Here is a 24968-nt window from a genome sequence, read left to right on the forward strand (position 1 = left end):
ACTATGACTAAAATTAAATCAAAATTTGATGTCAAAATTAACATTGAAGGTGACTCTGTCAAAATTCTGATTTAGCACCTGAGCTAAGAGCAGATGGATTCCAGGAAGTAAATGCTACACGAATCATCTGCCATTACTCAAAGACTGCCATGCCTAGAAATGCTAGAGGGATGATTTTTTTTCTAAAGTGATCTCTCAACAAAACATAGTATAGAGATATGGCTGCATGGTGGGGTAAGTCCTTAAAAATAATAGCTGAATGCTGCAGAATATTCACTATGCCAGTATTACAATGAATTATTATTTATTTCACGTACTTATATAACATCAATTTATGCAGTGATTTACATATATAGTACATTCACATCAGCTCCTAACCCACAAGGAGCATACAACTGAAGGTCCCCAACTCACCTACATACAAATACTAGGGCCAATTTACCTACCAGCATGTCTTTGGAGTGTGAGAGGAAACTGGAGTACCCGGAGGAAACCCACACAGGCACAGAGAGAACATGCAAACTCCAGGCAGGTGGTGACATGGCTGGGATTCAAAGCAAAATACTAACCATTTAGCCACTGTACTGGCCAGACACCCAAATATTATGCTAGCAGGTAAGCAACCGCAATACTTTTTCCCATTTGCTTTGTAGGGTTGAAAAGGGGAAAATAGCTCTTTTGAACTGAAATGTGATTTTGTTTTTTACATTGATATTTATTAATGCACGAGGTTATTTGAAAACTGCAATTATGTTCTTTCAGTCAGAAGATTTTGTTGATGGCATTTTTTGGTACATATCTGGAGATGTGGGATTTAAGGGAAGTTGTTTTGGAAAAAACTACAGGAAATGCAATGTTCTTCTAACATTTTCTGTATTTTCTGTAAATTAAAATCAAGGAAATTTAAATATATGTATTTAAAACAGCCACCAACTTAACCCCTTGACGCCGATCGCGCGCAAATATGTGGCCTCTCGGCGTCTGGGCCTTGATGCTGAGCGGCCACATATTTGCATGCAATTAAAAATGACATATTTGCTGAGAGTGCGCGCGCCCTGCATGCTACCAGCACATATGTCCGTGACTCCCAAAAAGGTCCCAATCTCCCCTTTCGATCGGGACCTTTTCCGATCATGTGACTGCCATGATGGCAAATCACTTGCCCCTAAAACCCTGCCCCGCCTCCCAGCTTCTGAAACTCTTAAAGGGCTGGGAGGCTTCGATGCCAAGAGGTTAAAGATCTATGAGTCCAAAAAGTATACATGTATAAGGCAGGAAATACAAACATCGCCAAAACGAAAAAAGGAAGGGAAAACAATGCTTTGGTGTGCTGGAGGTTGAGCATAAATGAACTTCATAGCACCACCAAACAAATACAGTACTTGTATGAGAAATGGTTGTTACACTTACTATATGTACTGTATTAATTAGCATGGTAAAAGCTTTAGCTTTAAGTATGCTACGTTGTCATGAAAAACGTTGTCAGGTTCTGGACCTTATAAAAGAACTGCTTCACTCATTTTATGGCTAAGTTCACCTTTTATAAAAAAATAATAAATGCACATTTTTTTTGCAAGTAAATAAATGTGCATTTATTATTTTTTCCTAGGATCCTGAAAAGATGGATTGGTGAGGAGGAAAGCTCTCCCTGGTGAGTGTGGCATCATGACAGAGTTTTTAAATGTACCTTCTAAAAAACAAAGTTATCAAAAGTTATAAAAAATAGCCACATTACACATACTGATGTATTTGTATATTACTTAGAAAGTACAGTGACTGCAGCAACATCACACACATGATATTCTTCTGTTTTCTGTGTCCTATTTTTTCTGTGATATTTTCTTCAGATATACATGGACACCATTTACAGATCGTAGAACGATCTTAGGAATTTTCTTTGGCACTATCTTGGGGTCTGGGCTCAGCTCAAATCTCTGCAATGCCAATGCGAGGGCAACTTTCATCTCATTCATGGCAAAGTTCTGTCCGATGCAGTTTCTGGAGAGGAGAGAGCAATAGTTATTTCATAATCATCTGTAAATGGAACCTAATAGAAAAGACCTATAAACATTATGTCATCTTATCCAATATTCTCATGAATGCAGCCTAATGGTACCTCCAGATAACAGGTATTCCCATTACCTTCATCTGGATCAACTGTTGGTATTGGAATATTGATATGGAGGTTATGTTTTTTTTTCTGTTGGTTGATCTAGTCCGATTTGTGTCTTTTTTCAACCAGACTTATCTATGTCTAATATAAACTGTTTCAGGGAATAGAGCTGTATGCACGCAGTGCAGACACATGATTGGATTTTGGTTAAAGAGAACCAAAAGAAATTGCTGGCTCCAAACTCTGCATCAAAAATGGCTAAAGGCCTGAGAGAAATAAAATTAACACTTTTTTATCATAGAAACAGAAGATTTACCTGCTGGCATTCTCACTTTCCTTTTTTAGAGATAAAAAAGGTACTGTTCCCCCCGTGACTTCCTTGATATAGTAGTCCAAGGATTAGCCAAAAAGGCATTTATATTCAAAAGGCATCCGCAAGAGATGCTTTTTTTCACAGAAGGTCGGCAAACAAACATTTGAGCCAAAAGATTCTCCTCATGTTTAACAAGGAGACCCATTTTAAATGATCTATTTAATTAATTTCTAGAGCACAATGAGAATTTTCCAAAGTGCACTTAGAAGTGCTGCTAGGTGATTGGCTAAGAATGGAGAGTGAGAGAAACACTGGCTGCAGCTGCTTTCTATGCTCTTACTGAAATGTTCATGCTGCACCTAGCAACATTGCCTGCCTCCATCAGTAGGGGGAACAGACAAGTCTAAAGAATTCAAGAGATCTCTATGCTTGCCACAATGGAATGTTGGAATTAAAGTTCAGGAAGGGAGCCATGCTATGTACTCGTATGGACCATAGACTCACATTAATCCTGGGTGAAAATTGCATCAATCCTATCTGAAAACATTTTTAAACAGACCCTCTAGTTTGTGTGAAATGATGGAAAATCCTCTATCCGCATCATGCAGTGATGAGCTCATTGCTTCCTAAAGGGTCACTTACCCTAAAAGAGATTTTGACATATAAAACTGGACACATAAATCTTGTGTAGTACCCTCCTAGATTAGTGTAGGCTATCAGGTAAATTTTGCTAGCTCCTCTGTAATCAGTGGACCAGGGGTGGATTGTTCATGCCTGCTCAGTGTCTCGCAGACTGTTGCTGCTTGAGAATCCCTTGTATTCTAGAAGATTCTAGAATTATAGTGGGAGGAAGAACAAAGTAAGCAGCCTGAATATTTATGAGACTTCAGTCAATCCCTGGTAAGCTGTGCCCAGTAGGTGGTTGGAGAGCCCATAAATTGTCTGACAGGGGAGAGAGAGTTCCTGGGCCCAGTTCTGCTGGAGGAAACCCCTATGCAAGAGCTCTGCCCCTGGGGCAGGAGTGCAAGAGGTGCCACTAGGAAGACTTTGAGGTCCCAGCTAAGCCTTAGCTGGAAGGCCTATTTGCAAGCTTAGTCCTGGAATCAGTTTGGATCTGGAGAAGCTTACTGGAAAGAACCAGGGGGAAGCTTTTAGAAAAGTGTCTAGCTGTCCTGTCGTGGTGTAAGCCTGCATCTCCCTCACTGAGAAGAGCCTGATGAATGTTGGAAGGAGGCAACCGATGATCCTGTGGCTGTGTAAGTAGATGATCCAAGTGCTGGAAAGTCAATGACTGTGTGTAGCTTTTTGTATCTGGGAGAATACATAGTCATCGCCAGCATAGAGGTCCTGTGGGACATTTTGTACAGACAGTAAGATAGCTTAAAGAGAAGCGCCAGTCTCCTATGTAAAAATTAAAAGTCAGCAGCTACAACAACTGTAGCTGCTGACTTTTAATAAGCTGTCACTCACCTGTCCCACAATCCAGCGGTGTACTCACCGCAGCCATTTTCATCTCCTACTGTCTGTCCCATGTTAACTGCGGGCACCCGGCTGTGACAGCTTCTGGATTCACAGCTGGGTGCCCGCTGCACATGTTCGAATCACGCTGCTCATTGTGAATGGTCCCGCAGCCTTCTGGGACCTGTCATGTGTCCCAGAAGACGGCAAGGAGGGAGGAGAACTTCCACTTGCAATCACCTAGGCAGTTGGAGAGCAAACCTGTCAAAATCAGGAACCCGCTTCCCCCTGCTCTCCAAAAGTGCCATTTATTTACCGGGAATGGGGGAGGAGGCCTTAAAGCAGAAGTTCCCCTTTTGGGTCGATCTCTGCTTTAAGGAGTCCTGAAAGTGTTTAGTTCTTCAGTTCTGGGATATCCCATGCGTCCTTCAACCCCATCCAAGTTCAAAGTTCCAATAAAAACCCTAAAAAAATACCCCTACACTATTTCTTCGAGCCAGTGGAAGAACGAAGAAAAAGTGCTGTGTGGCTGGCTGTGTGTACTTTAGCTGGGGGAACAGGACTAAGTTTGTCAGCAGCTCTTTAGGGGGGAACAACACTTGACAGAAATGAATGTAAAAGTTTTAATGCTGTAATATCAGGCTAAGACATATACCTTGATCCAGCTGAGAAAGGTACAAAGGCATATGAATGTCGGCCAGTGGAATTTTCTGGTGAAAATCTCAAGGGATCAAAAACCTGAAAGCATAAAATGAATCACAATGTGTGTACCATTTTATATATATCTGTAACAACATAAAATACCAATAGGGCAAGAAAAATAAAGTTTTCAACACTAGTTAGGAGCACCTATGCAGCATAAATATATCAGCATTCTCACCAGTATATGTACAGACCAATCTTTTTTTTTGTTTTGGATGGAATGTGAAAGGATTAAAACCCTGCCAAGTTTTTATTGGTGTCTGTATTCTCTCTGGGAGCGATTCACTATCTTGATTTGTCCTGTGACCATTGCCACCAAAACAGAAAATGATAAGAAATGCTTTTTTTTTTGTAGTTGTTACCAGAACAGGAGGCAAGAGTAAAGTAAGCCACAGGTTGCAGGGAAGAAAATTGCTTGATTTCCCCATCAACACAGTCAGTGTTGATAGGGGAATCCCTCCTGTAGCACTATCATGTTCTGCCAACGGGGAGCCTTCTCTGCCAGCAGAACACAATGTTCATTGCTGGCAGCAATAGTCACTGGAAATGATCGTATGAAAAAACTTCAACAGACTGATTGGACTGAAGTTGACCAATGGATTGATTTCAATACAACCACCCTGACCATAGATGGATCGAGTCTCAATCGGTCCCTGCTAAATCGGTCAAGATTCGATCCACCTATGGCCGACTTTAATCTTCAAATAGGAATAGGATACATACTCTTAACATGCTTTTGTAACTAGTTTAAATCAATTAGTTTCTGTACCGCCCCTTGATGACGTCGGTGTGACGAAACCGGTTGGGCGTAGCCTACTCGATGTGGACGTTAGAGAGCCTTGCTGTTCTGTGCTGTATGGGAGAGATCCACGGTGAGCGTTAACTGTATCTCAACCCTTTTTTTGCGATTGAAGCTGGTGTCTGTTGGACACCTTGTTTGTGAGTTTCCTTATACCTTTTATATTAAAGAGATTAATGAAAAAAACGTATTGCACCATTATGTTCTCTTTTTTGTCCCTGAGTGTACTGCATGCTCTCATGGAGGTATGAGAAAGAGTGGAGAAGTTCATCATAAGAGCTTGGGCTGCAAAGTTGTTTGTCTGTGATTATTATTATCTGGAAGTATCTGAAACATCACCATATCTGTTTGGACATCGGGTTCATTGCTCCCAGAGCACAAGCGCTGTTGCTGGTTTATTATCTGACCAGCCATTAGCTCTGGTGAGTTCATTTAATCTCCTTTGGTGGTGGATTTCTCACAATTGGTTCAAGTCACTGAAGATATATATATATTTTTTGGACACTAATTTATGTTTGGACACTATAATTATTTATTTAAAACACTAAATGTTTTTGGATGATGATATACACCTTTGTATAAGTTTGTTATTAGCTCATACCTTTTAATTAGGATTAAATCAATTAGTGCCCATTCACACTTGTGTGACTTGTCATGCAACTTTGGGGTCCACAAGTCGCACCCCATGTTTGTCAATGAGTACCATTCATATCTGTGTGACTTCAAGTCACAACAACTTGAAAGTAGTTCCTGCACTACTTTGGTCTGACTTTCATGTGACTTGAAGGCCATAGATTTCAATGTAAACCCCCCAAAGTCACATGAAAGTCGCACCTGAATGATATACATGCAACTTATTTGCGACTTTGTACAGCACAAACCAGCATCATTGGTCAAAGTCGCACTCATCTAAAGTCGCATCAAAGTCACATCAAGTTGCACTGTAAAGTTGTAATGAAAATTGAGGGATTTCGAAGTCCTACAAGTGTAAATGGAGCCTTAATGTACCCACGCTGTGACAGATAAATAAATACATACTGCATTAACCAATGATAATAATGTGCACTAAGAATAACAAACAATCTTGGCACTGCTGCTGTTATAAAGTTTTCCTCTTATTTTTATAGTCAAGTCATAGTTGAGATCTAGATAAGTTAATGATTTCCTATTGAAGATCTCAATGGAAAGAATAAGAGGAGAGTATGCACACCGCCCTAGTAAGGCCGATTTCACACTAGTGTGCTTCGTTCTGGCAGCACGGGTGTATCTATGATTTTTGTGAGCTCTACCCATGGTTTTAACCGTGGCCCCATACACTTTTTGATTTTGCCAGATTTCCTGAAAGTGCATCAAAAGTCTTGCATGCTGCATACTTTTGCTTTCAGAAACTGTGGCTAAAACACACAACCTAATAGGAAGTCAATGGGACAGCTAAAACTGCAGATTAAGTGCATGAAAATCGCAGATACACCCATGCTGCGATTAGGACACTGTGAAACCAGTCTAAAGAGGCCAGGAGGAGAGGGAGGCAGAGACTTAACCATAGTACTGCCGTCTATGAGACCTACAGAGCTTACATCCATACAGCCTGGAAATATAAGGACATTTGTCAGATATAGGATAAAGTCTCAAAAAACACAAGCAGAAAGGGTGCAAATGCCTAGTGCATTATCTTTAGCACTTCATTTGGTATAACAAATAAAAATATATAATTACAAACCAGATAGGCTGAAAGCATGTTAAACACATAAGGCACGAAACACAGTCGTCTGCTATCCAACTCCAACTTGTGAATGAATGACTGAGTCAGCTGAAGTGTTTCAGGGAACTGGCCCCCCGGTCTACCATAGCTCTAAGGAAGGGTGCCTTAGCTCTGACGAAGGGAGCCAGTTCCCCGAAACACATCAGCTGGCTCAGTCATCCATTTTTGTATTTCGTGCCTTGTGTGTTTTAAATGCTTTCAGGCTTGTGATTATATATTTTTATTTGCTTTACCAAATAAAGTGCTAAAGATAATGCACTAGGCATTTGCCCCCTTTCGGTTTGTGTTTATTTAGCATTGTATTTTCCTGATTTGAGGTGGACTGCACTGCTTACCCTTCCAGGTTGGGTTGCTTGGCTCTTGCATAACTCTGCAGCATAGGATGGGGCCCTCCACCATTTTTGAGCCTTGACGTGTCACATTTTTTGTCCATTTACAGTTATAGAAGAAAGCCTACCTGATGGGAGATTGCTTTTGAGGCAAAAAATTTTTACTCGCTTTAACCGAGGTAAGGTTCTTGCCAAAATTTCTTTTTTACTTCTTGATAGAGTGAGAAAGGATTAAAACCCCTTTTGAGGTTCCCATATGGAAGATTACGGACTTGAAGACTCAACTTTAACAGGAAATCTCTTCATAGAGGGGAATTTCTATCCCCGTTTGAAGATTTCCATTTACTCTTGACCGCTCTGAAATTTAGGAAGGCTTCCTATTACTTTTTGTACAGTCAATGATAGCCACCAGGACGAATAGATGTGCGAATATCCCCAGAAGAAGGACTGCAATAAAAATATGGCAGAGAATACCTTCTTCAGCTCTGTGAATACAAAGGAGCCTGGGGGAGCTCTTGTTCATAATGGGCATGGTATTGACACAGCTCCAGATGATCCACATTGGCTCACAACTGATATGATCCAAAAATATTTAGACAGAATAAAGGTGAATAAAGCACCTGGACCAGATGGCATACATCCACGGGTTCTTAAAGAATTGAGTTCTGTCATTTCAAAGCCATTGTTTCTAATTTTTAGGGACTTTAATGACTGGCATAGTACCACTGGATTGACGTAAGGCCAATGTGGTGCCAATATTTAAAAAGGGGTCAAAATCTTTACCAAGTAATTATAGACCTGTTAGTTTAACTTCTATAGTCGGGAAGATATTGGAGAGTTTAATAAAAGACCACATAGATGAGTTCATGGTGGAAAAAAATATTTTAAGCAACAGACAGCATGGATTCATGAAAGACAGAAGTTGTCAAACAAATCTGATTTCTTTTTATGAGGGGGTGATCAAAACCTTGGACAGAGGGGTGGTGGTGGATGTGGTATATTTGGATTTTGCAAAGGTGTTTGACACAGTTCCCCACACACAGCTAATGTGTAAGGTAAAGTCTACAGGCTTGGAAAAATCTGTATGTAAATGGATAGAAAACTGGCTAAAAAATCGTATTCAGAGAGTAGTGGTTAATGATTCATACTCTGAATGGTCTAGGGTTGTCAGTGGTGTATACCAAGGTTCAGTGTTGGGACCCTTACTTTTTAATATATTTATAAATGATATAGGGTCTAAGATTAATGATCCCGTTTTAGTCCTTGCAGATGACACCAAGCTGTGCAGTAGAATACCGTCCTTACAGGATGTCTCCAACATACAAGCCGACCTCAATGCGCTATTTAATTGGGCAACTATGTGGCAAATGAGGTTTAATGTTCACAAATGTAAGGTTCTGCACTTGGGGGCTAAGAATATGCATGCATCATACATACTAGAGGGAGTACAACTGGGGGAATAAATGGTAGCATTAGTAAATAGACAGGAAGATATATTCTATTTTCCTGTTTTACCTTTTTTTGTTTTACATTCCTTCAATTGCTTCCTGGTTTCTGGCCTAGGCCAAAATGATGTGATACATCCCAGGAGTCCTCTTGAGAATTGTTTTTATTTCAGCTGGAGGAGAGGAGGAGGGACTTTCTAAGCTAAGCACACCTTCCTTCATGCATGCCTGAGATAAGGGCAGATGGATTCCAGGAGGTGAATGCTACATAAATCATCTCACTCAAAATAGCCACAGTTAGAAATGCGGGTGTTTTTCAGAGAGATTTCTCAACAAAATAAAGCATGGAGACCTGGAAACATAGGCGAGTTTACTTTGAATGTTAAAAATGAATTAAATAGTATCTTCAGTTTGTGGTGCTCAGATACAATTTCATTCTGCTGTAAGGACACACCATGGATCATGCAATGCTGTACACAACAAACAATGTAAAACATGGTATACTTTATTAATGAAGACATAACTTGTTCAAGAGGGATCAGAATTTGCACAAAGCTTTTAATCAATTACATTTTATTATACACGTTAAGTTTTAAAGTAGACCAGCCTTACCTCTGGATCATCCCAGACAAGGGGGTTTCTGTTTATGAGAAATATACTCATAAAAACAATAGAATCTGCCAGATAAAAGAAAACAAAGCTTGATACATTGTAAACCTCAGATGTGGGAGGGTAATTTAATTTGATTATATATTTGTTTTTCAAGGAGTGCAACATTTTATGGGCCATATGCACACAAAATACAACTTAGCTTGTATTTAAAGGGACCCTTGTCAACACGGTATGGAAAGTGAAAAAGCCCAAATCTGTGGAAGAAGATGCTATATACTTATATAGCCACAAACACAGAATGCAGTTTTCCCTTCATCTATGTCATGCATTGCCATGGTGTGGGCAGGCCAGCCATTAGCATTAAAACTACCAATGAAGCTCCAAAGCCAGGACACAGAGCATCTCTCTCACACCATGGCTACACAGGATGCTGATCCCGGGCATGTGGCATGCAGGGCCTGTAATGGTTGCGCACATTAAGCACATGGAAGCTGTAGGTGACAGCCATCTTGTCAGGTCTCAGCTATTTTGTTTTTCCTGAGCTCAGCGATCGTACCTCTGCCTTCCTCCTGCAAACTATGGAATTCATAGCCTTAACTTTTAACATTCTTCAAAATAGCCTGTTATCTCAAATTAGGGACAGCAGACACCAGCACACAGATTGGGGTCAGAGCTGTAAACAGCTAATTGAGGTCTGACAGGATATCGGTTTCTATGGACCATAAAAAACTACAGATTAACACTTCCCTCCGACCTATCGTAAAACAATGACAAAATCCATCAGTTCTGTCACACATGATGTGTAAGACAATTAAAGCACTAGGAATGCATAGCATGCCATAAAACGTCTATCCAGAAAGTAGCCAGGCATGGACAACCTCTCTGAGACCTCTGCCTTATTCACAACTTAACAAAATCCACAAAAAATTAATAAAATCCAACAGGACCAAGAAACATTAATATTAAGTATATACAGTATTTGAATGGGGGATATTATACTGAACAAATCAAGGTCATACATGACTAAGCTAGCACATATGAAAGGGGAGATAGCAGTCTCCTGGGTGACAGACCCAACTGAAATACTCTGTTTGGTATCCCTGGACACAAAATATAATATTAATAATATTAATTATGATATTAATATTAGTATAGAACTGTGTGTAAGAGAGGGCATGATACAGTCATAAATAGGGCAGTACAGTGGCTAAATGGTTCCCGCCTGGCAGTACTAGGGTCGTTGTTTCGAATCCCAACCACAGCACCACCTGCCTGGAGTTTGCATGTTTTCCCTGTGCCTGCATAGGATTGTACACCCCGTGAGGGTTAGGGATTGATATGAATGTGCAATATACAGTATATGTAAAGCGCTGCGTAAATTGACAGTGCTATACAATTACCTGAAATAAATAAATAAATGTGGTGACCTCCCTGCCACCTTCCCTTAAACTGGGTAATTGGTCAGATGGCCTCTGTCAACACCCCCATGATGTCAGATAAAAAAGAGATTTCAAGCAGATTTGTCAGCTCTCATTTTAACATCAACCAAGGAACACCTAACTGGACTTGAGAGAGCCACTGCAATGTTTTTGCTTGGACAACTGGATGCTGCTAAAACCAAGGACTTTGCAAGTATTCTTCATTTTCAACTCTTAATTCTCTATTGCTTTATTTCTTTGTAACATCTTTTTTTCTGTAAATATTTGACCTTTTCATCATTAAACCCTATTTTGAAGTGTTAAACTGTCAATAAGGCTTTTAATGCAAACTAAAAGAATCCCTAACCCTCTGAATATACTTGTCTGTGGTGACAGTGTGTGTACAGATGTTTATTTTTCATATTCGTTCTTGCTAACATTACGAGTTCCCGCCTTCTCAGTTAAAAGGTGGTGGTGGCAGCTTAAAGGGTTAATTGCTAATCAACTTAAACCAGCAACAATCACTCTCAGGCTGCTGCCACATAGAATGTGGTCCCGCAAGCTGGACAATCTCTGTGCAGGGTGTAGCTGAGAGTAGCATTGTTAAAAAGGTGTGAGATTGGCTGGTCCTTTGAGAAGGGCAAGGGTTGGGCACTGCATTTGTTACAGGACCATCCCAGCATTCAGTAGGGGATGGACATGCAGCTCTGCCCAGAACGACTCTGCCTCCTGCCCCCTGCCAAGATGCTGGAGTAAGGCTCTGATGGGAGACAGGACTCTGTGATATGGAAACTGTGAAGGGGGAACTCTGATGTGATGAGGTGGCTCTCATGTTTATGGGAGGACTCCTGGACGGGAAGGGGAGGGCTTCTTATGTGATGGGGAGACTCTGATGTGATGGGGGGACCCTGATGGGAAGATGGGGATTCTTATGTGATGAAGGGACTACTCTCATACTGGTGTGATGGGGAACCTCTGATATGATGGGGAAGCTCTGATTGGTAAAAGGAAAAGAGAGAGCGCACAAACTCATAGTGCAGTTGACTTAATAAAATATTGTTAAAAACAAACATAAAAACACTACATTCATAAACAAAGGCTTGCATTTGAGATGACAATCACAATAATTGCTTGATAGCAGCTGTCTGAGCGATGCAGTGTTCACTGAGGACTGAATCATTCAAGTTTTTAGCTCACTGAAGTGATGGGGGGACCTCCTTTGTGAAGGGGGGCTTCTGATGTGAAGTTAAATTTCATCAAAGTCATTATGTGCATCACCACAGGGCTCAGGTTTCCCATCATTGGTAAGTAACACATGCATTCTTTTTACATTATAGGCTGGTTTGCCTCAAGATTTTGTGTATTTGTAATGCAGATCATGACTGACCAATTTGTTCATTAGCATGATGAAGGCATAACTTTGTGGCAACCACATTCTTGGAGTGCACCATTGATAAACAGTTTGTAAATGTGATGAGACCCTCATTATCTATTCAGAAAAATTTTACAACAGTAATGTTATAAGTGAAACCTCACAGAAGTATACTTTCAAACATAAAAAAAACAGTAGTTGGGCTTTAGAAACAGAACCCACAAGCTCAGTATGGTGATGACTGACCTTTAGGCAGACTCCGTCCATCAGGGAAGGTGACGGGTGAGGAAAGCTGACGGGCCACTCCTGGCACAGGTGGATACAGGCGCATGCTCTCCTTAATACACATGGTGGTGTATGGCATCTTACCCAGATCCTCCCTGATTACACACAAAAGTGAAATATATGTTAATATTTAAATCCCTACTCTTCGATTTTTTTTAAATAGTCTTCCGGACTATACTCAACTCTTACTTTTGTCTCCTGCAGTACAGGGTGATGCAGAGAGCATGATGACCATCATTGAGGACTGACCTTCTCTGAAGAACATCCAAAGGTAAGAGGATTCTACATGTCACATTCCAAGTCTGAAGAGTTGGCGGGAAAACCCAGAGTGGATTTTGCTCGGAGAGGCGGGAGAGCACCTCACGTGCTGAGAAGTGGGCGCTCAGCCTTGTCACTGCTGTGTTATCGAAGATTTGGGCATTACTCAATGGTGGTGGAAACAAAAAACAACACCTCATGCGCTCTATGGCCCAGAGCAAGGGTGGATAGATGGACACGGACCTTGAAGAAATTCACCACCAAAGCATCAAAGGTTGTGCGGCTCTAAACAAGGCTGGGGAAGCCCGACCAATACTGTACAGCGAAACAAAAAGCGCACCAACCTTGCGTTACCTCAGTAAAATGTGATTTTATTAAATTTGAAATTATACTCACAAACAGAGAAGTATAACAAGAGTGTAAAGTCCTTACTGAGACCAGCACGAGTCTTATCACGAGGGAAGATTCTCAAAGTCAGACTGACGCGTTTCGAAGGGAGTCCCTTCTTCATCAGAGCTCAATGAAGATGGGACTCCCTTTAAAACACATCAGCCTGACTTTGAGAATCTTCCCTCGCGCTGGTCTCAGACTCCTTGGGGTTTATTTACTAAAGCTGGAGAGTGCAAAATCAGACCCTTCTGCATAGAAACCAATCAGCTTCCAGGTTTCATTGCCAAAGCTTCATTGAACAAGCTGAGGTTAGAAGCTGATTGGTTTCTATGCAGAAGGGAGTCTGATTTTGGACTCTCAAGCTTTAGTAAATAAACCCCTTTGAGTCTCGCTAAGGACTTTAAACGGTTGTTATACTTCTCTTTTTGTGAATATATTTTCAAATTCAACAAAATCACATTTTACTGAGGTAATGCGCAAGGTTGGTGCGCTTTTTGTTTCGTTTTACAGTATTGCTCAATGGTCCCAGAGACTGCAGAGAAGCTGAAAGTTCAAATAGTCCAAACTCTCCCAAAACATGACAGGAGGGACCAACGGATATTGGAGAGTGGATAACATAGATCTCCTGTTACATTTGCTACCTAACAAGTAGCCCTCTGGTGAGTGCATAGTGATGGTGGATTACACACTGGACTCCAGTCAGTGTGTAATCATGGCAAAACCGAACACGTTTTGCCATGATTACTAGCATCACATCACTGATACACAGAACTATATTGGAAGGACTTTTTATTTATTATTGTATTGGTTGCACTGATATATATATATTTATTTATATTATTCTGATACGATACTTATTATTTATTTTTGTTAATATTAATATTTGTTTTAAGCGCTGCACTTTATATATATGTTTGTCTATTGAGATTTGCTTTCACTATCTCTGGTGCTAGTTGCTCTTATCTATATAGTGCTTGCCTTTTGCGTTTTGAGACTGATGTACTATAACAATTGGATTAAAGTACAACTAAAGCTCCTGTATGACAGTCTAGACAAGTGCCAGATCTAATTATGCACATGTATGATGTACAGTAAAAGCCTACCAAACAAAAAAAAAAAACTTCCTAAAATGTACATTCCCTGACTGAGCCTATTCCCCCTTTATTTGTGTCTCAAATGCTTTCCCTCCCAGACACTGCAGCTCAAAGTGGGAGGGTTTCAGTAACAAAGGCAGTGTTGTCAATCTAGAAAGCAGTGGGAAGCACTAGGTGTGGCCAGTTGATGATCAACAAGCTACAGGTGCTTGTGAATCAGCAGTGACAATGCTCATATGCATGGCTGTGCAACATATTTTCAACCCACTGTAGTTTAAAGAGGTACAGCCTTTAATAGAGTGACAATACTGCTTTGAATACAGGAGCTGTGCAGCATTGTTGCCACCCTATCACAAGAAGATACATTAGGTGAACTTCACTGACAAGATCAATGGGTAATTGTGGGACATTGCAGGGGAAACAAGAGAAAACTGTAAATCCAGATGCATTTATAATTGAGTGGTACAGCAGAAATGTTGTTTTGGAGGCCATGGTTTCATTTTTTTTAAATCTTTTTATTAAGATTTTTGTGGAAAAGCAATTACAACATAAACCAAAAAAAAAAGGAAAAATAACCAAGATGTTACCCATGCAGGGCTGTGTAATAAGAAACTTAGCAGTGATGTTAGATAGAAGCGTTGGCAACACTTGAACAGTTGTGGTGTGGCTTCTCAACGTTCAGCTATCAAGCCGCAGTAAGTAACTTATGAAATAATATAGTATATGTTACCACAGATGGGACATGTTATCCAGAAAAGCATTAAAAGGAGCTTCAGATCAACCAATCATGATGAAGCAGTAGTGGGGACCACTAACCATTTAGATTGTACTTTTTCATATTTAATGGGACATTCATGGTTAGTACAGGTGTCTTTATATAACAGGAGATTATTATTTACCAGTTGTTTCCAAAAGGAAATGGATGGGGGTGCTGTTTTTTTCCAGTGCAAGGTGATAGCCTTCCTGGCATAAAAATGGAGGAGACTAACCAAGGTTTCTCTGCCTTTGTAGGGATAAGCTTTTCCATTAATCCTAGGAGGCAAATTTCCATAGCTGAGGGTACAGGGGATGAAGTAATTGGATTAGGTATGACCACCATGTCTGCCCAGCACCCAGCAACAGTGGAACAATTCCAGAAGACATGGGAAAAATTACCCAGGAAATGGCCACACCTCCAGCACTCCGAGGAATGGGATGAATTCATTTTATGAAGCCTGGAGGGAGCAAAGTAGGCTCTGTGTACTATTTTGAATTGGATCAGCCAGTCATGCAAGGAAGCAAGTTTCCAGAATGAAAGATACTAGATGTCATCCCAGTGAGGCCATGGTTTCATTTTAGTAATAATCATGACATTGTATAATCGCAAACTATACATTCTTTTCTGGTCTCATTCTAACGTGAGTTAGGCAGAGTTAAATTTCAACCCCCTACTCCTCACTCACTATTACCATTGCTAAAAGGCACAGTACAACCAAAACTGATATTAATGCTGGGAATGGATAGGAGTGGGTTTAACAACCAGCTAGCCCTTTATATCTGGAATTTAGAAAACTGAGGGATGTTGGAAATGTTAACTTTCAAGCATCCACATAAAACTACTATTTAGATTTTGATTAGCCTTAACCATTATTACTGCACAGAAAGCTTTCTGGTGGGTCATCATATTTAAGGACAATGAGATAATGTTCTCACCATTCCAAAGTGTTCCGACCTCCCAGGAGCTCTCTGATCTCCTCCCGGCATTTGTTCTGGTGTTCAGGTTGTGTCGCCATACAGTACAATGTCCAGGAGATCCCGCTGGCCGTTGTATCGTGTCCCTCAAACATAAATGTATCCACCTCTGCACGCAAGTCCTCATCTGAAAGGCCCTGACCATTTTCATCCTAATGTTTTAAAAAATTCATATATTAGCAAACCTTCTTACATAGTATAACAAAAAATTTCAGAACAAGTCACAAATCCTGCCTTAATCTACCCAGAATTCTCAATGAAATAATCAGATGGGTCAGCAAAAGTACTTTCTATAGTTCTGCCCTCGAAGGTTGACTTTAAGTTTTGAATTCTGAGAAACTTATTACTGTAAACTGTGAGTGAATTTGTACATTAAAGTCCAACAGGTATTTTATTAAAGTGCCATTTTATTTACAAAGCCTTCCATCACTGTACTAGTAAATTGAATTTTACATGATGTTGCATCACTGTAAGGAAAGTGATTCTACAGCTGGCGGCATAATCACCTAGATGTGGTTTCCCTGTTTGGAATTATTCCCTTGCTGGCCCAGAATGCTGAAAAATCTCAGTCACAGTAAGCGAGCAGCAAGACAATAACATATCACTGATCCATTTAACAAGGATCCAACTCCAAAGAAAAAGATAAGAAGTCTGTTAGCATTATTCTCGGTGGTAATTTGCTGTACTTGTGAGATTTCTTTCTTCCTATCCCAGTTACAACTTTATCATCGGGTCAAATTTTCCCAATGGCACCATAGACAGCAAAAAAAATTGGATAGAGGTTCTAAACCCAGTGCAACTCTTAACTAAAACAAAAGTGGCTGGAGGTATACTTTAAATGCATTTTGATGTATTTTTGCTTTATGAGGTTCCAAGAAAACCTTTATACAGATTTGTCTGTCTCCAAATAACCAAAATAATTGTGGACTGTTAGTGTTACTGTCTTGGTGTGATAAAACCCAATAATACCTAATAATAATAATAATAAGTTAAAATACATATCAATCGCATTTTGTGAATGAATTTCTCATAATGCTTATTGTATTTATACTGTGAAAGTAAACGTTCTCAAAACTGAACACAAATAGGGATTTTTGGCATTTATGTTGCTTTGCTATGTAGTTTTTTGCTAAAGATAAATGTAAGTTGTTGCCATGGGGTAAAGAACAGAACAAAATTTTTTAGTTTTTTTTTTAAGCCTGATGCACACTGGAGGTTTCTCTATCTCTCCTAGACATCTTTCCTCTTGGAATCAGCATTTTGGCTTTGAAAAATGCTTGATACATGTAAAAGAACTTAATGTGTTTAGCCGCGTCAAGCGTTTGGGAGTTGATTCATTTATTTGGCAAGAATAAGCACAAAATGTGTGCTAGTGCATGTGCATTAATGCGCGTTTACACACGTTTACAAGCGTCAAGCGTTTTTTCTGCCAAAATGCTGCTGCTCCTGGACACACTGGAGCAGCTGAAAAAAACATCCAGTGTGCATGAGGCCACAGGAATCCTGGGAAGCAAGGCAAATTTGGGTTGGATAATTCTATTTTCACAAAGCATCCTTGGGCTAAAGAAAAACATAAGGATCGCCATCTGCCTATTTTTTTCTGAAAAAGCATATTACCTGGCTGTTATGTTGACCTCTGGCTTGAAACTTTTCTAAGACATTGACCCCCGAACAAGAACTTATATCGGCCCTTACATACTTGTTTTAAGTCCATGTCTCAGGTTTGAAGCAAGTGGATTAGCATTAAAACTAGTATTTTCAGAATGACAAGTAAACAAGCAAACCACGTTTCTCTATAAATCTATTTTGACAATCTAATAAAATTGTACACATGATCCATGGAAGTGAATTAAATCTTTGCTACAAGAATTAATGATGAAAATTATACTGTCTATATCAAGTGGTGCTTTCAGCCTGGATTTGGTACCTTGGCGTACAGAAGAATGTCGAGAAAGTCCAGGTGTCTCTTCTGTTTGACCTTCTCCAGCTCAGTGTCCTTTTTAAGAGATGCTTTCCGTTGTTTGATCACATTATCTGTATTGGAAAGAACAATACCAATGTTTCAACTAATATAACATCATGATGTTGTAAATGTATAAAATGTAATTGTCAAATTCCAAAATTCGGAAATTTGACAATATCAAACCCCCTTAGGACAAAACAAAAAGTTAAATTCAGAGAGGATTATTAATGTAGATGTTCAAGTGGAGCTATATATAACACGGCTCTGTGCCCCTTTTTGGGTGATTTCACCTATACATTTCTCACAAGCTCCATGCCCCGGGGCGAGCACCTTTTAAAAGCAGTCAAATTCCAGTCAAATCCTAACTCCCACCCAATTATTCAGTCCATTCAAATGATCTCTCCAGCGGCTGCTTTAGTGTAGAGGAGAAATTGATGATGACGGCCACAGAGCCCAGGAGATAATATCACCCATAGGCTTACTATGGGGCATCTGTTGTCAGCTGCCCCTCCTCTTCACTGAAGCTGCCACTGACAGCTGATCATGTGACCGGATCAGAGCAGCTTCATAATAGGTAAGTATACACATCTTTTCTTTCACAGGGTAGATAGAATAGTCTTAGAATGGGGGTGGGAGTAGATTTATCCTTAGAATTTTAATGAACTGCCACTTTAAGTTATGGTTATACTTAACAAAAGTTGAACACAACTTTTCTTTAAAGTGTATGTAAAGCCAAAACTGTTTTTAGTTTTGGATAAAGTAGGAAAGGGTTAATGTTATCTTTTTGTTGCTTGTGTAACATTGGGGACATTTCCCTTCACTTCCTGTTCTGAAATGCAGCAAGAATTCGGAAGAAATCTCCCAAAGTTAGGGATATTTTCATTTAGATATTTCCCATCAAAACAGGTGTCCCTGATGGAAGATTGCCTCTTACCTCATGTTCTGGGTACAACTATAGAATTTTGGATTCTCCCTCATGGTTTTCTACGTGACCAAGGTGACCTTAGTTACAATGAGACAAAATAGGCCTCGTTCACACCAGCACTGTTGGGCAGCTTTGCCCAACACAGTCAGTCAGTCTCAAAGCAAAGACAAGGCAAACTTTGCTCATTATAGCTCCTACTGAACTTAAGGGGGTGCATTTTGATATAAAGTAAATCTGCATGATCAATTAAAAAACAAAAACGGTACTCCATGGGCCTCTATAGCCAATACTGAAGGGATAAGTAGATATAAATTACCCTGCATTCATAACGGCTGCCGGATGATTGCTGTCTCCACCCAAAGAGAGTAAATTCTAGTAAATGATTGGGTGTGGTCACCGAAACTCACAATCAGTACACATATAAAAAAGGGTAGAAGATACCCCTAAAGGAAAGTTTCATATGAGACCTTGCAGCTTAATCAAAAGGACATGAATGAAAAATAAATGCCCATAGCACAAATGATACACAAAATGAGCAAACCACCACCGCTACTTAACTAAATTAAAAAGACAACGTCTGGTCACCCAGGCAGCTGATCACTCGACCACATACATACATACATACATACATACATACATACATACATGGGAGGTAATGGATTAATAGAATATAATGTGAGGAATCTCAAGGGATAATGTTCCTGTTTATATGGCATCAAAAGATCTATACTGTATGTGTAATGATCACTGTAATAATGCCTTGTAGTGATGAATAAATAGAGAGTCATGTGGAACCCATCGAAATTGTGGGCATTTTATGAGTGAAGTCACAATTGGCGCCTGGATAGATGGTTCACTAATTCTATAGCAAGATATATGATCCACTAATCAGCATTGATCCAAATATAGACTTTCAGTAAAGTGAAGGTAACTTTAAGCCATACATAGTAGCACAGTCGGCTCCATGACCTCACAGATAATGCAAATAGATTATATCACCAGCAAAATGCACATATGATCACTAGCATCTCACCATCCCTTGTGGCATTTTCATAACCGTCTGCTCCAGCAATCCAGGAGTAATGTCATGGCATCCTCTGCCCAACCCCCATTACTATCATGGGCATCAAGCATTTCTAGTAATACACCTACAGAAGCAGCCAGAGAAATACCATTTTCTTAAGCAGGTCAGTGATGTTAGCCTTCATACTTTTCCCATGGCTGCTGTCCTGTAGCATTCATAGACTGACACTTACCTGTGTGTTCATGAGCTGTTCTTAGTGCCCTCCGGAAGCGAAATCCATATGGGCTCAGGTTGAAGATGAGATCACTATGGAATAGGAAAGTTCGGAATCGATACTCTGCCAGATAGGACAGCTCATAGACAGCCTTGATGTATTCACTCTCACTGCAAAGAGACAAAATGTGGGACCAGTCTATGCCATGCAGTAATCACTTTTAGCCCCAGGTATCCTCATAGCAGTAAACCAAAAAGTTCTCAATATTTTAATACTGCTTTCAGGAGATACTGACCTGTCATTCTGGCAGTTGCTTTGGTAACTGAAGGCACATTTCATGATGCTGTCCAACGTCATGAGGCTGACATGATGGAACAATTCTACAGACTTCTTCTCTGAGACCAGATGCTCCCATTTGTCCTACAAAGATCAAACAGGAAGGAATATATTAATGCAATCATTCAATAAAGACTAAATTCAGCTTTTTTTGTTTGTTAGTCTGGCCATACATTATACAATTTTCTTGAGATCTTTGGTTTAGATTTACCAAAAACCATATAATAGGAGGTCAAACCTAACAACACTTTCAATTGTATCCAGTTAGGCAGGCTCTTGAACTACGGGGTTGAAGTTAAATCTGATGGAAATTGGGCAGAAATTGGACAGAAAATTGTATAGCATATGGCCAGCCTTAGAGTGGGGAAAAGTAAAAACTTCTACCTGTTTTTTTAAATTGCCTGTGTCTACACTAGTGAAATGTATCCTTTACTTCTTGTCGCTGTGTGACCAGGACAAGAAGGCACAGACAGCAATACTAAAGCAGGCTATACACTAGATTTTTAATAAGTTCTTTGTTTTAGGACCCCTCAATTTTTGAATCATTAATGGGTCAAATAACATTCATGTTTGACCACAGTGATGAGAAAATTTGAGAGAGCCGGGTGGAAATTTTTTCTCAAATCAAGGAGTTTCTAACAATATACAGTATGTGGTTTTCAATCAGGAAATCACTGTCATTCCCGAATCGAATGTTAAAAGCAAAAAAAGCTTTTTAAATACTGCTGAACAACATTTGTCCAGCCATCAAATGCACTAAGAATTACAAATTATTCATGTGAATGTCCATTTGAAAAATTGTTGTGTATTGCCAGCTTAACTATTTCAGTTCTATCCCTTCTCAACTCCTCTATATTTATCCTGTTCTGACTGGAACCTAGTGGGGACACAGCAATAAAACCCTGACAGAGGCTCCTACCCTTCCCTGCTCCAATCAAAGCAACACAAAAAAGATTTGGGTGGATTTGAACTTTACGCATGAGTTAGTTGACAAATAAAGTGGCACTATACTCTGGATAAAAAAATATTCTATTCAAGTATGTATTTTTTTTTTTGTTTTGAAAATTGTTTTTATTTGAATGTATTCTTAACTCAGAAAAGCACCTTCTATTGTTCTCAGCCTCTTCCTAATCTCAAATGTGAACAAATCACCAGGACCTAAAAGAACTTCGCCAGGTCATTGCCAGACCATTATTCCTAAATCTTCAAGTCAAGCATATTGACTGCAATGGTGCCAGCTGAGATGCATAAAGTTAACGTGGTACCAATATTAAAAAAAAGGGCCGCGATACAGCGGGTAAAATAAGTATTGAACATGTCACCATTTTTCTAAGTAAATATATTTCTAAAGGTGCTATTGACATTTTTCGTCAGTAACAATCCATGCAATCCATACATTATTATTATTATTATTATACAGTATTTATAAAGCGCCAACAGTTCACTCAGCGCTGTACATTGTAAAAGGAGACAGAAAATGCAACAGTACAATAGCAATACAATGCGATACACGAGGGGTTCTAGAGCCCTGCTCTTTCGAGCTTCCAATCTAGGATATAAAGGAACCAAATTAAATAAATTCAGAAATTAAGTTATGTGTAATAAAATGGAATGACACAGGGAAAAAGTATTGAATACGCTAACTGAAATTTATTTAATACTTAATAAAAATCCTTTGATGGTAATGACAGCTTCAAGACGCCTTCTGTATGGAGAAACTAGTCGAATGCATTGCTCAGATGTGATTTTGGTCAATTCTTCCACACAAACAGTTTTCAAATCTTAAAGGTTCTGTAGGCCTCCTCTATGAACTCTGATCTTTAATTCTTTCCTTAGATTTTCTATTGGATTCAAGTCAGGTGATTGGCTGGGCCATTCTAGCATCTTTAATTGCGAGTTCCCTTGGCTTTGTGTTTGGGATCATTGCCTTGCTCAAATGTCCACCCTCATTTCATCTTCATCATCCTGGTTGATGGCAGCAGATTTTTATCAAGAATGTCTTGGTACATTTTCCCATTCATCCTTCCTTCAATGACATGAAGTCTGCCAGTACCGTATGCTGAAAAGCAGCTCCATACCATGATGTTCCCACCTCCAAATGTTAATGTTGGTATGGTGTCTTTGGGGTGATGTGCAGTGTCATTTTACCTCCAAACCTGGTGTGTATTATGGCTAGAGATGAGCGAATCGAACATGACGAAGTGGAATTCGTTTCGAAGATTAGGAAAAATTCGATTCGCGCCGAATCTGAAAATTAGCAAACTTCGGATGCACGAATCGAATTTTCCCAAAAATGGCGGCGACATGTGTGGCGACGGAGCGGGGATCTCTGGGAAGGCGTGCAGACAAGGCGCGCTGACCCATAATGCATTCATTCATGACATGTGATCGCATTAGCCAATCAGCAGCCAGCCAGCCAGCACTGTGTAATGGTGGAGCTATACAGTTGTGGCCAAAATTATTCAACCCCCAATGCTGTAAAGGGGTTTAGGGACTATAGTGTACATTTGGAATTGTATTCAGAATCAAATCCTACAAGGACGTTGTAACTACCCAAATGCAACTAAAATGACATCAATTGTTTATGTAATACAGTAGTAAATGGTTCTTATGTGGTTTCTTCATTGCCACAATTATTCAACCCCTTAAAGACTACCACTCTGAAGAACAGAGGTTCATACAGGTGCTTTCCATCAGGTATTGAAAACACCTGTGGATGTCACCGAGCAGCAATCAAGCATAATAAGCACCAATTAGGCAGCTTTAAAATGACTGTGATACTCAGCTCCTTCTAGACATTTACTGGTGTGGTTACAAACATGGTGAAGGCAAGAGAATGGTCCAGGAAGACAAGAGAAGAGGTGATTTCTCTTCACAGGAAGGGCAATGGCTATAAGAAGATTGCAAAGATGTTAAACATACCAAGAGACACCTTAGGAAGCATCATTCGCAAATTCAAGGCAAAGGGCACTGTTGAAACGCTACCTGGTCGTGGCAGAAAGAAGATGCTGACTTCGACTGCTGTGCGCTACCTGAAGCGTAGAGTGGAGAGAAGTCCCCGTGTGACTGCTGAGGAACTGAGAAAAGATTTGTCAGATGTGGGTACAGAAGTTTCAGCCCAGACAATAAGACGCACACTGCGTAATGAAGGCCTCCGTGCCAGAACTCCCAGGCGTACCCCCTTGCTGTCTCCAAAGAATAAGAAGAGTCGACTGCAGTATGCCAAAAGCCATGTGGACAAACCACAAAAGTTGTGGGATAGTGTTCTGTGGACTGATGAAACAAAATTAGAACTGTTTGGGCCCATGGATCAACGCTATGTTTGGAGGAGGAAGAACAAGGCCTATGATGAAAAGAACACCTTGCCTACTGTGAAGCATGGTGGAGGGTCAATCATGCTTTGGGGCTGTTTTGCTTCTGCAGGTACAGGGAAGCTTCAGCGTGTGCAAGGTACCATGAATTCTCTTCAGTACCAGGAGATATTGGATGGAAACGTGATGCAGTCCGTCACACACCTGAGGCTTGGGAGACGTTGGACCTTTCAACAGGACAATGATCCCAAGCATACCTCCAAGTCCACTAGAGCATGGTTGCAGAGGAAAGGCTGGAACATTTTGGAGTGGCCATCGCAGTCACCAGACTTAAATCCGATTGAGAACCTCTGGTGGGACTTAAAGAAAGCAGTTGCAGTGCGCAAGCCTAAGAATGTGACTGAACTGGAGGCCTTTGCCCATGAAGAATGGGCGAAGATACCCGTAGATCGCTGCAAGACACTTGTGTCAAGCTATGCTTCACGTTTAAAAGCTGTTATAACTGTAAAAGGATGCTGTACTAAGTACTAAGATTGAATGTCACTTGGGGGTTGAATAAAACTGATAATGCTGTGAGCACAGAAAAGACATTTGTGGTTATTTCATTATAACTGTTATGTTATATTTGTCTGACCTACAAGTGCCTCTTTAATGTAAATGTAAGCAAGATGACTGAATGATCAAAAGCAATGTCAAACTGGCCAAAACACTCAATTTCAGTGGGGGTTGAATAATTTTGGCCACAACTGTAAATCGCGGCCATCTTAGAATTCTCCATTAGCCTCCGGTCATTCAAGAGAGACAGACCTGTGTGTATTAGGGACAGAGTTAGGGCCACAGAGACTTTAGGGCCACAGAATCGTTACTCAGGGCCACAGAATCGTTACTGAGGGACACACAATCGTTACTCAGGGACACACAATCGTTACTCAGGGACACAGAATCGTTACTCAGGGACAGACACAGAATTGTTACTCAGGGACACAGAATTGTTACTCAAGGTCACAGAATCGTTACTCAGGGACACAGAATTGTTACTCAGGGACACAGAATCGTTACTCAGGGACACAGAATCGTTACTCAAGGACACAGAATCGTTACTCAGGGACACAGA

General features: G+C 40.2%; 1 protein-coding gene across 1 annotated transcript in view; it reads right to left on the bottom strand.

Annotated features, from left to right (window-relative positions):
- Positions 1–287: 287 nt before the first annotated feature.
- Positions 288–24968, bottom strand: part of LOC149456827 (cytochrome P450 4B1-like) — a 46856-nt gene continuing 22175 nt past the window's right edge. The window contains exons 5-12 of the mRNA XM_089684433.1: positions 20503–20627; positions 20226–20377; positions 18009–18115; positions 16043–16233; positions 12570–12703; positions 9534–9598; positions 4540–4622; positions 288–1998 (exon numbers count right to left, since the gene is read on the bottom strand). Coding sequence (XP_089540559.1) covers positions 1821–1998; positions 4540–4622; positions 9534–9598; positions 12570–12703; positions 16043–16233; positions 18009–18115; positions 20226–20377; positions 20503–20627 — 1035 coding nt within the window. The 3' untranslated portion in view covers positions 288–1820. The remainder of the gene's footprint in view (positions 1999–4539; positions 4623–9533; positions 9599–12569; positions 12704–16042; positions 16234–18008; positions 18116–20225; positions 20378–20502; positions 20628–24968) is intronic.

This window comes from Staurois parvus, unplaced genomic scaffold, assembly GCF_062004578.1.
Source record: "Staurois parvus isolate SC_StPar_1 unplaced genomic scaffold, SC_StPar_1.0 ptg000347l, whole genome shotgun sequence".
NCBI classification, from domain to species: domain Eukaryota; kingdom Metazoa; phylum Chordata; class Amphibia; order Anura; family Ranidae; genus Staurois; species Staurois parvus.